General features: G+C 34.8%; 2 protein-coding genes across 4 annotated transcripts in view; one reads left to right on the top strand and one right to left on the bottom strand.

The window, feature by feature from the left end:
• Nucleotides 1–1,065: 1,065 nt before the first annotated feature.
• LOC113064621 (macrophage mannose receptor 1) lies at nucleotides 1,066–3,182 on the top strand. 3 transcript variants are annotated; one of them, XM_026235466.1, is made up of 4 exons: nucleotides 1,066–1,114; nucleotides 1,456–1,555; nucleotides 1,999–2,502; nucleotides 2,586–3,182. In XM_026235466.1, exons 2-4 carry the CDS (start codon nucleotides 1,522–1,524, stop codon nucleotides 2,951–2,953), a joined length of 906 nt encoding a protein of 301 aa, XP_026091251.1. In that variant the 5' UTR covers nucleotides 1,066–1,114; nucleotides 1,456–1,521; the 3' UTR covers nucleotides 2,954–3,182. The 3 variants fall into 3 exon arrangements, with proteins under 3 accessions (XP_026091251.1, XP_026091247.1, XP_026091240.1); XM_026235462.1 differs by having other exon boundaries at nucleotides 1,858–2,502; XM_026235455.1 differs by having other exon boundaries at nucleotides 1,456–2,502.
• Nucleotides 3,183–16,457: 13,275 nt separating this feature from the next.
• Nucleotides 16,458–21,946, bottom strand: part of grm8a (glutamate receptor, metabotropic 8a) — a 156,938-nt gene continuing 151,449 nt past the window's right edge. Inside the window, exons 10-11 of the mRNA XM_026235441.1 lie at nucleotides 18,869–19,115; nucleotides 16,458–17,357 (exon numbers count right to left, since the gene is read on the bottom strand). Of these exons, the coding sequence (XP_026091226.1) occupies nucleotides 17,308–17,357; nucleotides 18,869–19,115 (297 nt within the window). The 3' untranslated portion in view covers nucleotides 16,458–17,307. The remainder of the gene's footprint in view (nucleotides 17,358–18,868; nucleotides 19,116–21,946) is intronic.

Below are 21,946 nucleotides of genomic sequence, written 5' to 3'. Positions count from 1 at the left end.
GAGTGACAAGTAATACGCTATATTAGGCTATATCCATTTGCAGCGAGTAATGCTGCAAAAATCCACCACATCGCAGCACAGCTTCTCTCAATAGCGTGGTATAACCTAAACATTAAAACTTATCTGACTGATTTGAATGTTTACTTCATATTCATATTCAGCTAGGCTACTGCATAAACAAAGCTCTTATATGATCCGGTTGATTTCTACATTGAGAGCAATACAAATTCTCATATCACAAACGGCTTTTTGCTTTTTTTATTTTACCCATAAAAAGGGTAAAAGAGTTCAGACTGTAACGCATCAGAATAGGATTGCAGGGCTTGAATAAGGAAGGACACATTATGAATATTATTAATATTTGACTAAGGCAGCCTGTTCATGCAAATATTTTCAAAATAAACAGCAGCTCTGACTGAGTATCAGGAGGAAAGTTCTAGCTCTAGCTCTGTTAGCTGTCCACATGCAACAATTCAATCAATTTTAAAGCAACAACAACAACAAAAACATTACATAATTTAATAGTATATATTTGGTATATAAAGAAAAGAGCACATGTATGGTTTCACATTTATTCTAGTCTCAAGTGGCATTTAATACACATTCTCACTGATGAACTCAAATTGAACCAAAGTAAGCTTGTTATAGTAAGCTATAAATAACAAATATTGTTAGAAATGTTTGTTGAAACATCATCGAGACAACTTTTTACTAAGCACAGAGGATTTGGGACCGTTCTTTTGGTGAACTCTTCATTCATCACTTATCACATCATTATGTTTGCATTATATTTTGCTTTCTGTAACTTATATATAACAGCAACTGTAGGTTTTTAGCCACAACAAGAGCATACTTCACAAGTATAGTATGGGCTACAAAAAATAAAAATGTGATTTGAAATGTAAACTTGAAAAACCTGTTTACTTGTGTATTCCTGATATCTTGTTTATATGCAGTGATACAGCAGAATATGACTGATTATGACGTTTATGATGAATGACAGTGCTGTCTTTCTGTCCCTGCCCTGAAATGATTTGAATAAGTCTGTTATTTCCTTCAGTTCAGCACACAACCCACAACCAGTCAAGCGGTTTACTATTAACCTGCTCACCAGGTAAGAAGGAACTTTATATCAGCTTTATTAACCTTATTCCTTTTTAAAATGAAATTAAATTATTAACACACTGTTTTTAAAGTAAGTAAATTATCTGATCACATTGTCTGTGTGTTGATACGATCCTCTGAGAGCAGACTCTTACACACTGTTTAGATACAGTATGTCACACCAGAAGTGTTAAGCTTTTGTATTAATAACAGAGGATCGTAATGAATTTAGAATGACTTCATTTCACAGTTACTGAGCCTGTTTTTTACATTCGCTTACTTTCACTCCAATGCACTGATCAGTCCAACTCCTATTAGAGTTACCAGATAAAACAAACGTTTCTTCTTTAGACTGAATCATCGCACCACGTGAATAAGATTGATAGCATTTACCAAATATCTAAGCTGAGCTTTACCATGGTACTTCTACCTGCCCTGCTTCTTCTCCAGGGTGAGTATTCAATTCGACCTGTTTGAGAAGCTTTCCATTATTAAATCATCATCTTATTTATTCCTCACACACCACATGTTTATGCGCCTGAAAAATGCATGAGTATTTGTCTTGTTTTACTAAGATATTGTAGATTGATTAAAGTTTAAGTCCTAGATGAGAACTATTCTAGTGCATATTTAAATGAATTGTTAAAGTCTACAATATGTTGCACATGTGTGCATGTTTTTTTTAAGATATGATTTTTTCTTCCAGTCAAGATGTCAATAGTATTTCATTAAAAACTGACCATCTCTTCTCAGTTGTTTTCATTTCAAGCCAGGCCCAAAAAGATCGACTTCAAAAAAAATTCTTCTTACTTGAACCACAAAAGCAGATAACTGATGCACTGGCTGCTTGTAAACGTAACTACACTGACCTCGTCACAATCTATGATCAAGTAGAGAATGCGAACCATTCTGAAGCGGTAGTGAAAGGATCTTACAGCTGTAGCTGGATTGGAGCCAATGGCTGTACATGGTCAAACGGCGACCCTGTCACATTCATCAACTTCTCCAGAAACTTTACTGAGGAAAGGTGCTGTGGTGCGCTGACCGCTCATGGAGCATGGGAGTGTTTCAACTGTAGTTCCAAAATGTATTTCATGTGTCATAAACAAGACCATATTTTAATCTCTCTAAACAAAACCTGGATTGAGGCTCAGTTGTACTGCACAAAGAATCAAAGCAATTTAGTCAGTATCACAAATGAAATGGAAAATGAACGAGTGAAGGAAGCAGTAAATGGGAGTGACTCTGTCTGGATTGGCTTTCAGTATAATTACAAGGTTGTATGGTCTGATGATGGATATTCCCATTACAAAGAAGATGTTAAAGCAGCATGCCTTACATTTCTCCCAAATAATTGCAGCACAAGGAGTCTGAGTACCTGTGCTCCTCTTTGCTACAGTAGGTTAAGTCCATATGTTATGCTCTCTACACTATGCTTTAACGAATCAAAGCATGCAACTATTTTTTTTTCTTCTCTTCAGAAAGGTTCATTTATGTCAGTACTGAGAAGAAGTCCTGGGAGGCTGCGCTGAATTACTGCATGAGTTATCCAAAAAAAGATGGACTACTGCGTATCCAGTCTGAGGATGATCAGAGAGAAGTGGAGCGAGAGCTAAAAAGACAGAATATCACTGAACCAGTGTGGGTGGGGCTTAGAAAGAGTCGACTTTTCGGATTCTGGATTTGGTCCAGTGGTTTAATGGTGGGACCCTGGACCAACTGGCAAGATGGAAGAAAAGACCCTGAAACATCTTACTTCTGTGGTGCCTTAGAGAAAAACAATGGTACATACATGTGGAGTGATAAAGACTGCAGATTGGAATTAAGATTTTTATGTGAGGTAAAGTAATACACCTCTGTTTTATGCTCTTTTGCTTATCGTATGCTCAGTTTTCAGCGCTCATGCTTTTAATAGTAAACAGTGGTATCATTCATGTCCTGTATAAAGAAGCTCTTAGGTAGAACTAGAAGCTAAGTGATGCTATACTTCTGTTGCCTTCTTTCCTTGTATCATATTCCTGCTGTAAACCTTTATGCCTCATATTAAGAATTAACATTAAAAGTTGTTTATCAATGCACATTGCCTCACGGAGTCCCTTTATTGCAAAATTTTGTTGATAGTATTTGTATTTTGTGGATCTTTTAGTAAACTGAGACATGCAGCCAGTTGATTAATATCATGAATGTGTGATCTGCAGGTCTATTGCGAAGACTGTATGGAAAACAGTAGACGTGTGTTAAACTTAACACTGCAAAAAAAAAATATAATAATAATAATAATAAAAAAAAAAAAAAACTTTTCAAAGTCTTTCACACTGTTTTACACTAAAATGATATTGGAGAATATATTTTAATATAGAAAAATAGCAACAAAAGTAAATTTATAATATAATAAAGTTTATTATTGTACAGGAAATCAATTTCTGGAGAATGTTTTTAGTAGAGAAAAAATTATAGCAAAAAAAATTTAAGCAAAAGGTAAAATAAAATAAATATTAAATAAAAAAGAATATATTTTAATATAGAAAAATAGCAACAAAAGTAAATCAAATAAAAGGTCAAATAAAAAAAATATCAAATAAAATAAACTGTATGTGTCCATCTATCTATGTATGTATCTACCTAATGAGAAACACATTTGCATAGGCTTGTGTATCTAAATACACATTTTTCTATGGATGGACAGACATTGTTTTATGAACATATGGACAGAAACTGAAACATTAACGAATGCATGTATCAACAAGTTTAACCCTTCAAAACATCTTTCTCAGACAAAGTTTCAGTTTAAAATGCAATATGTTGCATAACACCTTGCTGCTGCACAAAAGGAACATTATACATCAGCGTCACACTTTCAGATGCTTAATAAAGTAAAAATAAAAAATAAAAGCTCTGGGGAGAAAGGCTGAGTGTGTGTGAATCTGGTCTGTGTGACAGAGACCCTAAATCACATACTGCAGACTCAGCACTGTACTATTGACAATCCTATATAGCGCTGAGGCTGTTGAAGAGATGTGCTGTGATCACTGCGATTAAATCACACGAGCAACACATTTTACACCCAGCCTAAGTCTCCTGTGTGAGCGAATACAGAAGAATTAGTCTTATAGAGAACAAACTCATCCAGCATCTGTGATCCATCACAACTCGAAACCCTCGTCCAGACACTTTCATAGGCTTCACTTTTTTTAATCTCTAAAATCACAAAACAGAGCAAAGAATCTGCACTGACACTTAGCACAGTGATAACATCAAACTGTATTTCAATAACAATATAAGTTACTAAAAAAAGGAGCAAGTCATCAACCGCTAAATGTAAACAGACCCAAAGCCCTTCACTTTTAAAAATGTTTATTTCACCAGAATATACTGCTCCTTTTTAATAACCATCATTGTATCTCATTTCATATCATAATAATCTGAAGAAGAGCAATCATTACTGTGTATTGGTTCTATGGAAGATTTTCCATTTCTATGGATTTATTAAAACAGAGAATAAACTATTTGTTTAACATTTAAGGGAAGACAATTTTGAGATCTGTTTGTCTTTTCGTATCAAGTTGTTGAATGAGAAAATATACATTAAATTGTTTATTTTATTGCACTTTATATATTCGTGTCTTGTTTGAACAGGTTCAAGTTTTTTGTCCTGCAAACTAGTGCAACTTTGAAATAGACAATGTCTCGTTTAAATATTTCAGAAAGTTAATACAAAACATGTTTGAAGATTAGTTTGAATGTTTAGATTATCATAACTTGTCAGATAAATTCACCAAACATCAAAGCTGAACTTAGCCGAGGCGCATCAGGAACAGGACCTTGTAGGGAGCAGTGCATTTGAATAAGGACACATTATAGATGATATTCATATTTGACTAAGGCTGTACAGTCTGTTTATGCCAACACCGAATGAATGAAAACAGGCGATCACGATTGAATCAATTCAAAACAGCAGATTTGAATTTATGGTTTTCTGGAAGAAGCATAAAGCAGCGGCTGCACTCCTCAGCTTGTGACTGATGCACAAGTGCACAGAGGACGTCAAGCATTTATTATTTGTATAATAAAGTATTTGTTCTGAGAATAGACTACTCACATACACAACAATGCCATATTAGGACAATTAATACACACAACAAATGACTTTTAAACAAAACTTCTGGAATAAATGTAATATGAATTGGATCTTATTTGCAACACTGACATTTTATTAAATTAACAACACTGTTTGCTTTAAAAATTTAGCTCAGTTTTGGTACGCTGTATTTCTACTGCAAAAAGCACTATAAATTTGACTTGACGTAATAAGTGTTACTGTTAAGACCTGAATAAAACTCATTAGCTGAATGAACACCTAAATGAAGTAACTATAACTTACATTATCTAGAACAAATTTGCATGTCCGCTACAGAATCACATATAAAAGTCTTTAGTTTACATTATCAAATGAAATAGTCTTCTCAGCGGGTAAAAATGAAGTAAATTTGTTATCTCTGAGCTAATGATGCATTATATATATATCTATATATATAGTGAAAAGTATTGCAATTGCATGCTTTGTCTGTTGACGCAAATCTGAATTACAGGCATTATTAATAAAGATTCAAAACTGTACTTTTTTAATGTTTCACGTTAACATTTTCAACATAGGTCTACATTTTATGCAAAATATGAAATAGGCCTATGACAAGCATTCTTTAGCAGGAGATAACAATGTAAATAGAATAATTAAAGCTGTTTTATTTGATTTGCCATGTATCACACACATATTCGTCATGCATATATGAAGTTAAAATAATATTTATATCACTTCACAGTTTTAATCAAAGAGAAATGGATGACAGAAGCTAAATAATCTTTACTGATGAAGAGTGGTCAACTGTATGGAAATTAACTTCACTAAATTGGAAGAAATGTTGGTGAAAGTGTGGATGCAATGAAGCAAACAATTATCATATAGTTTGGGAAATTCTATGCACTTTGTGAACATATATTTTTCCCATTCAAAAAGTAAAGATTATTTCATATAGAAAAATGAGAATATACTGATCTGCTTGTGAAAGTCTAGTTTGCTTGCTGCTAATTCCTCAGAAAGCATGTACTTACAGAAAAAGGTTACAGACAACAAGGCTAAAGATATTTATGCTTAATATTTTCACATAGGTAAAATAGAGATTTTGCAAATAATGCACATACATAATAAGATGCATATGAGTTGAAATAATTTAATTTAATTTGAATACAAATGCCACTATTGCAGTGCAAGGACCAGCTAGTTAAACTGGACCGGGCGGTTATTGAATAAGTACATACAGTAGGTTTTTGTTCTGAAAACTGTCTTTTGTCTCATAAAGGCTTGTATTTTGAACAGCAATCACTGATGCCATTTCAAATCACGGCACACCGTTTTCTTGCAAAACAACAAGAGAAAGGCTCTAATTACATTTAGAATAAGTGCCACTCCAGCCCACAATGATATTTTTTCTTCGCCTTAATTGCTAATTTCACAATATCTGCATGAATAATGACATTTCAGACAAGACTTAGAGAAAAAGTGGGGAAATTAGATTGTAAGCGTTCTGTATCTAGAGCCGACATTCCTCAGGGTCCTTGTCCACGCTCAGTAGATGGCCTTTCTGACCCGCGGGCAGCATCGAATATGAGCCACAGAGGTCAGCAGAACTAGTGGACACTTCATTGTCAGTCTGTTAGGAGATCTGTTACCATGCCAACCTCTGGGTGACCGTCACCAGCACAGACCCTTGTTGAACTTACTCAGTGTGTGGCATTAATTAGAGACAGCGTGAATAAACGCCGTTCTATCAACATTAATGCATTTGCCGCATGCTTCAGAGGAGGAAGCAAACTGCATTACTTTATTTTTCACACTGCTATATTTCCCTGAATTTCTCAGACACGGAGGAGGTCACATGATTGCATTCTTTTTACAAGTACCAGAAGCTTCCCTGTTAACTATTAGTGTCTATGGAAACTATAAACTTATTATTATTATTATTATTTTTGGCTCACCAAGCTTGCATATAAAATTGTGAAATATTATTAGAATTCAAAACAGCTGTTTTCTATTGCAGTATATTTGAAAAAAAATTTCAGCATCATTACTCCAGTCTTCAGTGTCATGTGATCCTTCAGAAATCATTCTGATATGCTGATATGCTGCTCAAGAAACATTTCTGATTATTATAACTGTTAATCTTTTTTCATGATATAGTTTTCTAATGCAAAATCATAAATGTGTTAAAATATATATATATATATATATATATATATATATATATATATATATATATATATATATATATATATATATATATATATATATATATATATATATATATATATATATATATATATAACTAATTCTCCACACCACAAACATTTCATTGGTAGTGTATATAGAAAGAAAAAAAAGAAAGAAAGAAAGAAAGAAGTGGTCCTTTATAGGACAGACCTAAACAATAAAGCATTTTAATTTATTCAACAAAAATGCAAAATTGAACCAAATATCCAATACAAAAATTTAACAACTTTTAAGATGTGAAAATCTAAAGATTTCATAAAAAAAAAAATTATTCCAGCTAATTGCCAAAAGGCAACATTTCTCATTGTTATTTAGTTCAACTTGACGTAACAAAATTAATAAAAATATAATAAAAAGGAATAATAAAAACAAATAAATAAATGAAAAAGTGACAAAAACAAACGACAAAATTGCTAATATAATTCAAACTAATGTATGAAAACAACTAAAGCTGAAATAAAAAATACAAAAACAAACAAATGGAAAATGACAAAAACAAAAAGTTGTGATTCCATTCTTTTTTTTTTTTTACTTTTTTTTTTGCTTTTTATTTTCATCAACAGTCCATTTCCATTTCTGATAAATAAATATCACTGATTTTCTTTGCTCAAACAAACAGATGCAAAATAGTTTTCTGCGAATATTTAGTGTAAAATGTTTTTTATAAATGCTAAAATGGCTTGACTGTAATTGAACTTACATAAACTATGTGCAGCTTGTAACAGCTTCAAAGCAGCTTCAGCAGCGCTGCTAAAACTGAAAAACATATGACAGGTTGACAGGACACACTTTAAAAAAGGGTCATACATCAGGGACATGATCCCCCTTCACGACTGGTTATTGTAGCGTACATTTAGTTCCTCTCCCAGCCTTATGCTTTATGAATATGCTGTGAACATGTACCCACTCGACCCTGATGGCTCCGACCAGATCTGCTCTTGTTACCAAGCAAAATCATCCACATCTCGCTTTTCAATCATCCCCACCTTTCTCTGTCTCTCAACACTGAGATGAATGAAATATCACACAATGGAACAGGGCAATACGGGTCGAACCATTCGGCTCAAAGATACCCATTTGGTAGGATCATCAATACAGAGACCAGGAACATGGGCTCTAACAGCCCTGTGGACTCGGAGACCAAAAGTGGCCCCTTCATTAAAACTCCACCGAAGTGTGTGACTTGCGACATTCCCTCCGTGTTCAAAACGCTCAGCCCATGTGTCAGGACTCGCAGTGAAAAGGCTCTCGGCACTTTGTAAATGGAGCCGAACCGCATTGCTGTCCCTCGTGTCTGCCATTAGAGGAAAAATCCTGTTAGGCCTGAAAAGTTTTATGTGTGGAAAATTGCCGTGGGTACTCTGAGGATCACATTCGACCAGGTCTGGAGTCATTACGATAACGGGCCAATGCTTTTAAAGCAAAACTAGCTTTTAAAAAGATGAAAATAGCTGATTGAATCCAGAAAAGGATGAGATGTTTGAACACGTCTGCCTACGTGCACTCAAACGTTCAGAGCAGTATTAAATCTTTCTTCTATCTTCTATCTATCAGTTATTTAATTATCATTGAGATACGCTTATATTTTCCATTTTTGTTTAAATTTTAAAGTTTTAGCAAGTTTGTTATTTTTATGTTTATTTTCTAGTTTTTTTTTCAGTTAAAGTATTTTTTAGTTTTATATATATATATATATATATATATATATATATATATATATATATATATATATATATATATATTATATTTGTCATTTAATTTAATTTAAATTTATATATATATATATATATATATATATATATATATATATATATATTATATTTGTCATTTAATTTAATTTAAATTTATATATATATATATATATATATATATATATATATATATATATATATATATATATATATATATTACTATATTACTATATTACTATATTAGTATTTTCATTTATTATTTTTTATGATTTCTTTTTCAATTTCTATATACAGTTAAAATGTTCTTTTTTTCAACAGTTATAGAGTGTTTTATTTGTTTTAGTGATTAGTTTTCTGTTTTGGCAATTTTTTATTGTTTAGGGTTGTGTTTGATTCATTTAATACTGTATTAGTCCTAGTGATTTTTTTAAATATTTTATTTTGTATTCATTTTTATTTTATTTTTAGTAAGTTTAACTAAGTGAAATTGAATTCACTTAACATTTATTTTATTACAAGTATTTTTTTATGGATTTAGTTTACAAATAATTGGTTTATTAAAAAGTTTTATAACATCCCTGGTGCACAGAAGTAAAATACACACAGATGAATATTCTCCATCCATGATTGACATTAATGAAGCAAATTGCTTAGAAAAGAGCTGCAGGGCCTTCAAACACACAGCTTTGTGTTGCAAAACAAGAATATTCTTGCATTTTCTGGGAAGTGTGTTGATGTCCACTTTGCCAATTGATCAGCAGGGAACTCAAAGGGATGTTCTGACTTTCTACTGAGATGCTTCTGCATCCTTTGGTCTGCAGCTTGAAAGTGTCACAGTCCAAAGCTCCAGACTTAAATCAATAACCCTGAATATCGCCTGAAGGTCACAAAATACTGAGGGAGGCAGAATTCATCAAGCAACAGGAGATGAAACCAAAGGGATTTTCATAAATCTTGCACATTTTATGGTTAAAGGTCAATGACTCCTCAAGAACAAAAGGTGGTTTTGTCTTTATAATTTACTTTCTCCTCCAGGGCCTTAAATCTGAATCTTAGTTCTAGTGTCTTGAACACCCACACTGAATCCAAGCAATCAAATTATTTTCAGAACATTAAAGGGATAGTTCACTCAAATGTGAACATTTCCTGACATTTCTACTCACCCTGAGCCTATCCAAGATGTAGATGAGTTTGTTTCTTCAGGGAATGAGTCCAAACAGCTGATAAAACATCACTATAATCCACAACATTCCAGTCTATCAGTTAATGACTTGTGAAGCAAAAAGATGTATGTCTGTAAGAAAAAAAATAAACTAGTCACTTCTGGCTATAATCCAGAGTAAAGTTTCCTCTAGTAAAACATAAAAAGTCTTTCACATTTTTTTTAACGGTCCTTGATTTGAGCATATTTCTCCCCTGATTCAGACATTCACTGAAGAAAGCAATGTTTTCTTGGACGGCCTGTGGGTATGCTATTACTTTATTACTTTTAGATACTCTGTTTTCATATAACTTATGCAAATTTATATTAAAGATGTATTCGATTAAGTATTAAAATATAAAGTATTTATAAATAGTTTAATAGTATTTGTTGTTCTGTCTTTAAATGTTTTATTTTATGTTAATGTTTTCCAACTCACCTAAAAAGATGATTTACAGCTTTAATAATAAACTTTTTCAATAATTATAATTTAATTGTAATATGAATTAGTTTAATTGGTTTCACAAAAAACAGCAAATTAATAATAATAATAATAATACATTTTATTTAAAACAAATAAAATAAAAAATAAGCAGATTTTCTGTGTAGGCTCAGAAAATGACTTCAAAAGAAACTATTTTCAAATTTTTCTTTGATATTTCTAACCTCATAAATCAGAAGCTCTCTACAAAAATGTTCCCACTTTTGCAGAAAAAAAAAACAAAAATAAAAACTCAACCAAAACCGTGTACATCCTTCACAGTTTGGCTTGCATGGAGGGAACACGACCGCAGTGGAGCATGACAAACAAGAGCCTCACAAGCACAGTTCTCTGCCAGCTTTGGGATTTTTGTAGCATGCGGCCATTTCTCACTGATGCTGTCAAGATGTGAGAATCTGCCTGTGAGCTGCTCCTGCGCATGCAAATCCACAAACAGCGTGCCTGTGGCTGCCGTGTTGCACTGCTATGAGAACAGATTCAGAAGACATGACGAGAGGGCTTCATGCTGACGTTTTAAGAGCGTGATTGACAAGTCTGTTGAGATACACATGTACTATTTCATATAAAAGACTATGACACTTGTAATCAAATTTACCTTGATATTTTGGGATAAAAGAATAAAATATACAATGCGATTGCACTGTCCACAGCACAAAAAGACTGTCTATTGACTTATCCTTGAAGAATTAACGCTTGCCCACACATATTCAAAAAATATTGGTCGAATTTTATGAAGTGAGACAAAACTGACCGGATTTGTATATATTTTGCATATTTTTTCAGTTTGGTCTGTTTTTGCTTGTAAACTGTGCTCGATCTTTGCATATTCCTCTCCTGATATAGACCAGATGACTTTTTCTCTGATGAAAGCTATATTATGGATTACGGAAATTAAAAGCACTTTAATGATGGATTATACAACACATCATTTTTCACTTACAAGACATACATTGCTGGACTGGAGTGGATTACTTGTGGATTATTGGGATGTTTTTATCAGCTGTTTGGACTCTCATTCTAACGGCACCCGTTCACTGCAAATGATCTATTAATGAGAAAATCTAATTAACTTTGATGTTTTGATATAAAACAGTGAAATGTACTATGAAAATATACTGTAACCTTCATCCACAGCACAAAGAGACCATCTACTGCAAGCAAAAAGAAAAAAAAAGACCTCTTCACAAAACATTAATTAATGAGCACCCATATTTACACATCAACTCGTGTTATTCCGCTTGATACTTCTAGTCACATCAGGTAAAGAATAAATACTAGGAGTAAAACATGGAAAGTTCACCAAACCTTATACTGCTCTTGGTGGTGTAGCACCTACACTCTACAGATCCTTATATGTGACCCTGGACCTTAAGTGTCAATTTTTAGAAATTGACATTTATACATCACCTGAAAGCTGAATTAATAAGCTTTCCATTGATGTATGGTTTATTAGGATCAGATAATATTGGTCGAGATACAACTATTTGGAAATCTGGAATCTGAGGGTGCAAAAAAAATCTAAATACTGAGAAAATCACCTTTAAAGTTGTGCAAATAAATTCTTATCAATGCATATTACTAATCAATAATACTATATTACATAATACCCATTACTAATCAACCCCAGAGACTTCAGACTGGTTTTGCAAAATGGGTCCAAAATGGATCCAAACAGCAAACCTGTAGCCCCTGTGAAAACAGACCAAAGCAGAGCAGCTCACATGCAAAGTCTTAAAGGCACTTGCTTACTTGCGCTTATTACCCCTATTGGGGTTCAGGCCACGACAAGGGTTCTCCAGACATCCTGGTCCTGTGGTAGTGTGGCCTGTACTCTTGACATTGTCTTCCAGGTCTCAACACAAACTGTTTTGAGGTTGGCCTCTCTTTCTCTTTCCTCGGTGGTTCCTTGTCAATGCTTGCCTAGTGATATTGGAAGCCGGTTTACGGACAGTGTGTCGTAACCAGCTCCAGTGATGTTGCTGGTTTTTTGGCTTGACTTTCAGGACCTTGCTCTTCCCTTTGTGGATGTTGGTGAGCAGAGTTTTCTTCCTCAATGCTGGTCTTTACCTGCATCTGCTGCTGGGTGTGGGAAAGAAGGGCTAACTCATCTGCAAAGTTTTAAGGTCATCCATGAGAATATGAAATAACCCACTTTTTATTATGTGGGTGCCTGTTCTTATTCCCAGATCTTCTTTAAAAGGGAGTGGAGCATCTCTACTGTAGTCTCTGTGTCAGCCTTTAATGTCTCTGCTGGAATACTCGGATCCCGCTGCCTTACCGCTTTTCAGTTTCATAATGGCTTTACAGATTTATTCCTTTGCTGGTGCACTACAGTCTATTGGCAAATCTGCTGGTTGGATATCTGGCCTGTTAAACAGCTCCTCAAAGAGTTCAGCCCATGTCCTCTTCTGTCCTTCAATATCATTTATCTGTTTTCCTTCCTTGTCTTTAATTGGTCTTTCTAGTTTACTAAACTGTGCATTAAAGTCTCTTATAACCATGGGGATGTCTCTTCCTGAGAGGCTGTCAGTGATGGTCTGGTGGTCCGGGTGGAAATGATGGTCTTTAGCCTGGTAGCTTCCAGTGTCTGGCTTTCACTACCTGGCTTCATAGCATCTCCATAGCATTTTCAGTGGTACGATTCTGCATTAGATACCATGTGTGTGTTCATATGCCGTTAAATCCCAAACGCTCTGATCGTAATTAACCAGATGAAGCGCCGGTAACGCTTCCGTCTCGATGGTATTCAAAGAGACAAAATGATTGACAGTTATGACATTTCTGACAGCTCGCTCATCCCAAGTGTAGTGTTTTTCTTAACACTTTGGAGCCATTCATATGTTCACTGTCTTGTACCGAAGCCAAGGGAGGGAAATCATAAAGCTGTGAAAAAAATAACAAAACAACAAGACTAAGCCGAATTAGTACATTTAAATACCTTTTGTAAAGGAAGGCTACAAAAAGGGATTTTTTTATTTATTTTTTTAGATTTGGTTATATGTAATAGAAATGGGAAAAAATGATCTGCATATGATAATAAACACATAATATGACACATTCTGTGCAGTATAAATGCTGTTGTGGCTGGTTAAATAAATGCAAGCAAAGAAAAAAAAAATACAATTGAATATGCAAATAATGCAGACCAATCAGAATTCAGTATACAAATATTAGAATGATTCAATGTTCTAAAATATTTAAATATTTTGTAATCTATAAATAACTACAGACATCAACATGTACCTTTAAAATGAATTAATTCCTGAATATTTCTAAGCCACAGAAGACAGTAAAAGCAGTGTTTTGCATGGGCTTTTGGAGCTTGTCTCACTCATAAGTGTCTGTTTCATGCAGGTTCCCCAGAGAGATTACCTCTCATAAAACAACTGACAAAATATATCGTGCGTTCATATTCGGATGCAATTGTGTTGCTATCTGGCAGCTGGAAGTCTGGAGATTAAACTTATTTCCCACCTCATCCTCCTTTGGGGACAGCCATTCTGGGTCCCGCAAACAATTATACAGCGCTTCTGCTCAGAATTATTCTGTTTTTCACTGCTGCTAAATCTTATTAGGCAAAACTAACACACACAAAAATAGCTTTCCACGGGTCAAAAGAGACTCAGAGTTGAGGAAGAAAACACAGAGAGGAAAAGATAACTTATCTGAATTCACAGTTCTTTGCTTGGGAAAACATTTCTTCTGGAATAGTTATCAATCATGGATGTTTTTAGAGTATCATAATGATCTGGTTTTAGTGCACATGAGTTTTGGGATTAAAAAGGATGATGCTCATTAATGCATTGTTTTGCATCTCTTGCAATGCACCAACAGTAAAAAAATGCTGTTTATGCAAAGATTAGCAAAAAAAGACAACTACTTAAATAAGAAAAGTCAATGCAATCGACCTTTTGTTCAGACCAATGCTGTTTTACAGTTATTGAGATACAATTACAGATATTTGAATTTCAAAGTTTTTTATGGTTTTCAGTGGTTTTGTAAAATTTAGTAATTTTGTGTTTTTCTTTTTTAAATATGTTATTTATATTTTTATTTTTAATTATAATTAATTTTTATTTTTAATAAGTTGTATTTTATTGATTAATTTCTATCTATCTATCTATCTATCTATCTATCTATCTATCTATCTATCTATCTATCTATCTATCTATCTCAAACTTCAAGCGTTTAAAACAAACTTCTTTCCTCTTAAAAAGTGAAGAGAAGTGACATGTGGCCAAGAATGGTGACCCATACTCGGAATTTGTGCTCTGCATCCTAACCCATCCAAGTGCACACACACAGCAGTGAACACACACACACCGTGAAAACACACCCGGAGCAGTGGGCAGCCATGTTGCTTCGGCGCCCGAGGAGCAGTTGGGGGATGCTCAAGGGTCTCCCTTCAGTCCCTCATCTGTTGATTCTGGTGCTTACCTGAGACACACACTTCTTCTGACTGACGACTGACATACCAAAGAGCAGACGAGGCAAGGCAGACAGAAGAGGAGAGAGACTGGATCCTTTCATAAGCACGTTTGTACAGGGGGCAAAGTAATTGAATTAGCTCAGTGGAGATAACGGGGATTAGCGCTTCAGAAGCGAGTCTCACTCAACATCTGCTCTGTCAGTGCACAGAAGCGGAGGCGCTCGAGCCATAGGCGCTATGCTGTCAGTCAGGACTCAAGGTCGGTTCACCTAGACACCAGAGCAAATCCTCACTGGATATATGTAGACACACATGGCACCTGGAAAAATAATCTTAGCATTCATTAAAGCACTGTAAAGACATAAAAGTTTAACAACAACCTCTTTTGAAGATTACAAAGGTATTGTTAAAGTAATTTTAGCGGTAAAATAGATGTACTTCCAATGTAATGCAAACTGAGGCAAAGTACTAGTTTATCAACTTTACATGGAGTTGAAGGTTATAACATTGCACAAAAACCTGCTGCCCACAATGCCTTCTGTTGTCTGACTGATACAGTATTTGACATTTTTAGCAAGTAAAAGGCAGTTAAGTATCATTGTACAATTTTGCTCTGAAATCTATTCAAATTTTTATAAAATACACGCAAGTTAAGATCATAAAACTAAGGACATATTTAGAGATATAGAGTGACAACTGATATTTTTATACTTTATAAACTACTTTAGGTAAGTAGTTTGCTCCTCCTCAAAGGTTAACAAGATTACCAAATTATATTTATCAATATAATGTTTTTATACAGTAAGGGATCTTTGTAAGTAATCATGCATCTTTTTCGCCAATGAATTTAAGTTACTTTTCAAGTTGTTCTTAATCACTGGATAAAAAAATATTAATTTTAACAAGAATTGCAAAAACAACTATTTCTGGCAGATTAAATAACTACACTGTAAAATCATTTTCTGAATTTAAAAATAAAAGAAATATAATTTCAGTCCTTTAAAAAAAAAAAGATGTTTTAAATCAATGCTGCCAATTCTTAGTAATTGTCTGTTAAATTTACTAGCAATTTTATATTGAAAATAGTTTCTACACCAATATATAAATTTATTTTTTTCCCTCAGTGTAGAAATGGCTTTTTAAGATTTATTCCCAAATCCCAATTCCCTGATAATTTCAGGTCTTCCATGACCGTGTTAATTTTTCCCTCTGCAATGCCTTGCTCAAGAGACTTTAATTTAAAAACACTGTAAACATAAAATATATTTTTCTGTGGTGATAGAGCCCATTATGTACCTTACAAATTCCCAAACTAACTGGGTTTATATAGGATACAAAGCTGCAGAATAGAGTTAGACTTTTGGCCTCTTGTGGCGACTGAATGAGAGCGATGACAAAATGAAAAACAAATCTCACGGTCAAATACACATCTAACAACGCTACACATTTGCAAAACATTCCTTTATTATAAATAAATCTTCTTCATTTTTTTTGGTATAAAAAACTAGCATGCTTCAACCATGGCATTTTACAGCTTCACAACCCCGCGGTTACGGTTCAGTCAGCCAATACAAGACACGTCATCTCAGAATGCAGGTTTCTGACAAAGTGGGACAAGAATGAAAAAATCTGCACGACCACAAAAATACAATAACAACAAACATAGTTTGACTCTTTTTTTTTTTTTTTACATCCACATTTCCAAATTTTACCGTGAACGTCTCCATCTGCAGAATGTTTACATGATTATTTGTGGAAAGTTATTTATTTTTTTGTATGACTGCAAGCCTGCACCTTCAGTTCTGTGAGTGTGTGCGTGTTCACGTGTGTTCATGGCAGGATCGGTAGCTCTTGAACGCAGGATAGCAGTCTCACTGGAAGGTCCCATAAGTCTGTTTGTCTTCCAGGATGCTGCAGGGTTTAGATTGATGCAGAATGATATAAAAATCTCATGCTCAGATGCCCGTTCCAGGTCCATTTGCCTGTCAGCACATGTCACATAACAGACATCCTGCTTCAGACACGGCCTTGGCTCCGCCCACAGAGTGTTTCTCTTCAGATGGCATGATTGCTGTAGCTGACGTATGTCGTCTTGGTGGAAGATGCTGCAGGAGGGGAAGCACATTAGACAATCACATCCACTCTCACTCAACTGCATGTGAAGTATCTGTGCAAGTCAAGTCTCTCAGTCAAGCATCCTTTTATGGTCACTGCTCATAAAAATCTTCCTCCTCCAAACCCTTTCTTCTTTTATCTTTACTAAATTAAGGCAAATAATTAAATAAAAACTTGTCTAATTTAGTCAGCAAAAGTTTGGGTGGTCTTGATACTGATACATGAGTTTTGCTTTAATGTTTCATAAGGCAAAGCATCCCCCGCAGCACAGAACTAAGTAAACGCCTTGATGACTTAGAATGGGTTTATTTCCCCTCAAAGCTTTGGATCGCTTCTCAGTGATTACATTTTCAACACTCTATAATCGCGTGCTTTGAAGGACATAATAAAAAAACAAGCCGGAAATGTATTAAACTGACAAATATGGCAACTAGTCGAATATGCTAATCAATCCTTGAACACTGATGTCAGATTTTACTCTGCCTGTCTTCCTCCGGCAAACAGGTCAGCGGGAAAACTTTTGGTCTTACGTCAAGACTTGTGTTTGGTTAAGTCTACCATTTTGTACTAAACAGATGTTCTACATACAGCAGGGACATTTACTAAACACCTGGAGGAAACAATGTGACGCTAACAGAGCAGAAATAGAGTGCAACAGTGACCGCAGCAGCATTGAGTTAGCAAATCATATTTCCTATTTATTTTCCACATAAAAAAATTTAAAAAGCTTTGAGCCTTAAACCAACCTGCCTAGCTCTGAGATGAATCATAACATTCGATTCAAAGCAAAAAGTTATTTGAAAATCAGAAAAAAGAGACAAATTAACATCTTTTCTGAGCGAGCGAATGAACTCCTCATCCCGTAAAGCAATGGGAATGAATAAAATCAGTCTTCCCAATACAACTTCTTTTTTACATATTAAAGCTGCAGTAGGTAACTTTTGTAAAAATATATTTTTTACATATTTGTTAAACCTGTCATTATGTCCTGACAGTAGAATATGAGACAGATAATCTGTGAAAAAATCGAGCTCCTCTGGTTCCTCCCAGTGGTCCTATTGCCATTTCCAGAAATCCATCGCTCCCGGTAAAAAATAATTAATCAGAGCTGCGGTCCGTAACTTTGTCTGTGTTCAAAATGTAGAAAAATGTATATAATAAGTGAGTACACCATGAATCCATTTTCCAAACCGTGTTTTTAGCTTGTCCTGAATGACTAGGGTACACCTATAATAAGTGTTTATATTGGGACTATTTTAGATTGCTTCGGGGATACCGCGGCGGAGTAACCCAGTACCTTTGTGATTCTTCATAGACATAAACAGAGAGAAGTAGTTCCGGCTACGATGTTCTTCCGCAAGACGCAAGCAGTTCTGTTTATTAACCGCTAGAGCGTCAAAATTTACCTACCGCAGCTTTAAGTGGTTAAGGTTAAGTGTGTGTTAAAAGGTTTATATATGAAAAGTGCTAATAGTGCACTACTTTGGGCTGAAATACTCACTGTTGGTCTCCATGCTCTCACAAAGCTCGGTCTTCACTTCCCCGTTGGGCCGGTCGCTTCCCTTCTGTACGAGTTTCCCTGACATGGTGGCAGCAGTGACGATGGCTTTGAAGCTGCGCTTGCGTTTGGGCACGTTCTGCTCCGGGTGGAAGATGATGATGTAGACTTTGGGCATGAAGAGCATCCCCAGAGACACAGACGCGCTGAGGCTGAGAGAGATGGTGAGGGTGGTGGTCTGGATGTACATCTGGAAACAACACACATCAGACGGGAACAGAGAGAGAGGGAGGGGAAGTCAAGGTAAGTCAGAGAAGAAGCACATCTGCATGCTGTTCCTTCCTCAGAGTTTGAAGTCTCTCTAGCCATAATGATCAAAAACAGTTTATGGATCTTTTCACCCAATTTAAAACCTTTAAGCAGCTCCTGTGAGGTCTAGCTAATGAATAAGTTATACAATAAAGTCACCCCGCAGTATCTAACAGATGCAATAATGCAATTGTAACAAAAAACACATAATGACAAAAAATTAGTTGCCAAACAAGCCAGGGACATTTTTCACACATGACAAAAATAAGATGTTACCTTGCTAAAAAATTATAATAATTATAAATGCAATGTGACCATTTATTTTCAAGATAATTAAGTGCACAGTAAAATAAAAATAAAATAAAAATCTTTACTGTAACATGATGGTTGGAGTATTTTTAGCATATGTTATACTGCCTTTAATAAATTATTTAAATGTGAAAAAAACAGTAAATGAATTGTGCTGTAATAAATAATATTTTTTATGTATTTCACAATATATCAAATTCATCAATAAAAGTGTCAGAAATTAGGAGCAAAATATTTTCTAGCCTAGGTCAATTTGACCCTGTGCGTTAAAAAAACAAAACAACAACAATGACAGCGAAATATGATTTGATGGTCAAATCAAAGAAAAATGTCACGCAGAAACAATTTTGATTCAGAAATTGCTAGTAAATTTCACATATAATTACAAACTAATGGCAAGTAACATTTAAGTATGACATTTTGAAAAAGACAGACTTTAACTTTGACTTTTAAATTTGACAAGGTTTCATGGAAACCCTGAGACCTCCACACACACACACACACACACACACACACACACACAATCCTTGTAGGGACTTGTATTTTCTATAGCCCTATACCAACTCTACACTTTAACTTACTCCTCGCAGAACACCTTATGCATTTTTACAATCTCAAAAAAATTATTCTGTATGATTTATAAGCTTTTGTACCCATGGGTACCTCAATTTAGGTCCTCACGGTGACACAAGTCCCCATGAGTTGGTGGGTATTCAGGTTTAAGTCCCCACCAGTGTAGAAAAGACCTGTACACACACACACACACACACACACCAAGACTTCTCAGATGCTGGAAGCATAATTAGCGCCTGATAAGGACACATGCTCAGACTCAGAGACAGATTTACAACTTTCCTTAATTAGAATTTAAAAATGAAAGCTCTTCCTCAATTAACAGACACACACACACACACACACACACACACACACACACACACACACGCAGGCAAACAGAAGAAGAATCCTCAAAGGCTAAGCACTCATGTGTATCTTTGTCTCCAGCAGGGGGTAAAAATCACAGAGAACGACTGCTAGCAGATGGCGAGACACGCTTGAGTCCAAACGCACTGTGAAACCAGAGACAGATGATAGCAAGTGTGCACTAATGTAGAAGTGTAATGAAAAGCATCGGTCAGAGAGCGGCTCCTGCTAACCGCTGATCCATAACTAGACTGGACTGGACTGGACTGGTGGGTGTGCTAACGTGTTCAGAGCTGAGATCAGTGCGCTTCTGAAGACAATCCACCGGGGTAAATGCTTAGTGACATTTACAGAGCGAACAGAAACTGACTGACAGACTGGAGGGGCAAGATCCTAAAATATGAGCCATGCTAAGTGTTCAGTCTACACTAGACAAGGCCTAACACAGAAAGTAAACCTACCTATTACTACTACTAACCGCACTGGGAGTGGCCTTATAAGTTAAATCAAATCAAAAAATGAAATGAAAAGAAAATAAAAGAAAATAAAAATATAGAGCAAATTATGTGTTTAAAATCTAAAAATTTCCAATATCCAATTGTTCATTTAGGTGTACTGTTGTGTTATGGCCTATAGTATTTACTTTTTTTTTTATTAAATAAATAATACTTGTGTTAAGGATGCATAAAATAGAGAGTAATGACATTTATAATTATATATAAAAGTGTTCTATTTCAAATAAATGCTGTTATTTTGAACTTTTTTTTCATCAAATTAATCTGAAAATAATTGCAATTTTTTTTTTTACTGTTTTTTTCGAAACTGACAATAATAATAAATGTTGTTTGAGCAGATAATCAGCATAATAGAATGATTTCTGAAGGATCCTGTGACACTGAAGACTGGAGTAATGATGAACAGTTATGTTAAATTGTAATAATATTTCAAGTGTTTCAAGTTTTTTTTTTTATCAAATAAATACAGACATGATGAGCATAAAAGTCACATTTAAAAAAAAAACAATAAAAATAAATAAATACCATGTGGGTTAATCATAAGTTTTTATTTTTGATAGCTAAGTAAATTTATCATCCATCCACACACACACACACACAGAACGACTCAAACACTGAATCTATGGTCAGAAATGGCAGGTAATCACCTGAGACTAGCTCTGCGGATATCGATCCAAAGCAGTCTGACACAAATTGGAGATTTTCCACTAAAAGCTACGCATAAACTCAGCATTAATGTGCCTCTAGATCAAAGAAATCCCATCAGACTAACAACCTTCCCGTTAACCAGTCAGAGGAAACACTGCTCATTATATATAATCACCAAACTTCTGAGTTCTCCAACTTCAGCTTTTCTGGGAGCAGCTATAGAATACATGACAAGTCTGACGCTATTTGCTATCATCTTCCACTCTGTGGGAATATAATGTATCGATCTGTGACTGTGCTGTATTATGACCAGGAGCTCTGGCAGAAACGCCACATATCAGTGGCTTATGCTGTTAGAAATCTCCCAGAAACCCTCAGG

Source organism: Carassius auratus, chromosome 4, assembly GCF_003368295.1.
Source record: "Carassius auratus strain Wakin chromosome 4, ASM336829v1, whole genome shotgun sequence".
NCBI lineage: Eukaryota > Metazoa > Chordata > Actinopteri > Cypriniformes > Cyprinidae > Carassius > Carassius auratus.
Note: the sequence above shows the minus strand (reverse complement) of the source record. Positions and strands in the feature narration are given on the sequence as shown.